Genomic DNA, 1,913 nt, shown 5'->3' on the forward strand with positions numbered 1-1,913 from the left:
TTTGCGGAAGTTATAGTTGATCAAATGGTCCGTTAGCTCTGGGTACTGGCGGTTGAGGCCATTCTGACGTGTTTGTCCCACCGGATTAGTTGCTAGACACGTACAAAACCGGTGTCCATGCATCTTCGCGGCATTCGACGCGCCGGACCGCCATCTTGTGGTGGAAATCATCGGGGGTCGAGCCAGGCTCGTTGCGCCCAGCCCACGTTTTAAACGCTTGCCGGGGCGGGCCACTAATGTCGGCACCAGACGTGTGGCGGGGGATGGTAATAATCGCGCGTGGACATTACCAATTGGGTTTTGCTGGGAAGGATTACGGGTCCAAGCTATCCTCGGGGAATGCGCCAGGCATCCAAAGTTTGGACCCGCCCGTTTGCGCCGCTTCCTTGCGCACGGCGGCGGCGAGGGTTTTCCCTTTCTTTGTAGCGGCTGTTGGGGGCTCGGCCCGACGCTTCGTAACGCCGTCCCTCTTGGCGCGGACCTTTTGAGGCAATTGCCGAGGGGAAAATGGGTTATACTGTCCATTACCAGTTCGGGGGGGCCCGCCGGCGGGCTTCTTCGGCCAAACGACGAGCGGAAGCCCCGCCCCGACCCTCGTCCGGCGCGGGCGGAGTTGCCGCATTCCGGCCAGCGGGCTGATGTTGCCCCTCAGTCCCGCCGCTGCTGGGGACTGCCGCTGTTGTTGCTGCTGCTGGAGAGGCGCCCAGGGAAAGGCAGCGACAACCGGCTCGGTCTCAGTCGCCGGCACAGACGGCTTCGTTCGCAGTGGCCACCGTCGAAGTTGGGGGTTAGTTGGCATGATTGGTGGAACTTCGGACGGCTTCGAAACTAAGCCATTGCCTCCGTAGAAGGTGACGAGGAGCTGCGCCGCGGAAGCCCGCTCGTCCGGATGCATTTGCATCATGGGCTCCACAATGGTTTTGCCCCTGGCCTGAATCCGCACCGCCTTAAAGATGACGTGAGCTGGGACCGTGCCGGGTGGGAAACTGGTGGGTGGAAACTCTTTGAATTTAGATAGGACGGCGAGGATCGTTGCGCCGAAGGACCAGATGTCGATTTTGGAAGTTTGGGGGGCGGAGACATTGGACTGGTTATGTGGCCATAGCTCAGGGGGCATGTAGTAAGGGGTGCCACAGACTGTCTGGGCCAAAGATCTGTGGATGGCGAACCCGAAGTCTGCCAGCTGAAAAAAAAACTTGTCGTCGGGCAAGGGCATGAACAAAATGTTTTCGGGCTTGATGTCGCGGTGGATCATGTTCTCGCAGTCTAGATAGTCGAGAGCGGTGAGTATCTGCTCGGTCACAGAGTTGGCGAGTATTCTCCTCTCCTGCTTGCTCTCGACCGATTTTGTGAGAGAGGCCAAAGAACCTTCGCGCAGCGGCATCCGGATCTCTGGGGCGTTTGTCTCGAAAGCGCCACAGCCAAGGTATTCGATGATATGAGGCTAAATTTATGGTTAATGCTATAGATGCGACGAAGAACAACCGCATCGATCAACGGGAGAAAACTAACGTGGTTAAGTCTTTCAAGATTCTTAACCTCTCGGTGCAGCGCCGCCCGTGCAGTTTGGATTTGCAGGGGGTCGCCTTCCAACTTCATCACTTTGATAGCGAATAGATTGCCGGTTTTCTTGTCAACGGCTTTGTAGACAGTACCAAAGGCTCCACTGTCATCACCACCTAGGCGCTCGCGGGCCTCCTTTACCTCCTCGAAGAGTTGGCATTTGGCTGTGTTCAATCTGGTTACGTGCCACGACTGCGCTTCGGTATGGTCGTAATCCGACGGCCGGTCTCGAGATCCGAAGGCGGCCATGCGCTGCAGGCAACTGTTGTAACCCTGTAGAGCAAGGTCCTTGAGAAGAGCGATGTTCTGTCCGAGGGTGGAAGAGAGTGTTCGCTAGACGAGCTTGAATT

The 1,913-nt window shown here is 57.1% G+C and overlaps 1 protein-coding gene across 1 annotated transcript; it reads right to left on the minus strand.

Moving 5' to 3' along the window:
- Nucleotides 1–85: 85 nt before the first annotated feature.
- Nucleotides 86–1,913, minus strand: GGTG_14356 (serine/threonine protein kinase). The gene is made up of 2 exons (XM_009232283.1): nucleotides 1,513–1,913; nucleotides 86–1,444 (listed from the first exon to the last, which is right to left on the minus strand). Exons 1-2 carry the CDS (start codon nucleotides 1,810–1,812, stop codon nucleotides 314–316), a joined length of 1,431 nt encoding a protein of 476 aa, XP_009230547.1. The 5' UTR covers nucleotides 1,813–1,913; the 3' UTR covers nucleotides 86–313.

This window comes from Gaeumannomyces tritici (genome assembly GCF_000145635.1).
Source record: "Gaeumannomyces tritici R3-111a-1 unplaced genomic scaffold supercont2.295, whole genome shotgun sequence".
In the NCBI taxonomy this organism is placed as follows: Eukaryota; Fungi; Ascomycota; class Sordariomycetes; order Magnaporthales; family Magnaporthaceae; genus Gaeumannomyces; species Gaeumannomyces tritici.

Excerpts from the sequence above, each read along its gene's own strand:
- GGTG_14356 (XM_009232283.1), bottom strand. The coding sequence starts at position 1,812 with ATGGCCGCCTTCGGATCTCGAGACCGGCCGTCGGATTACGACCATACC. Across the intron at positions 1,445-1,512 it reads ATCTTGAAAGACTTAACCAC|CCTCATATCATCGAATACCT; the intron begins GTTAGTTTTCTC and ends CCATAAATTTAG.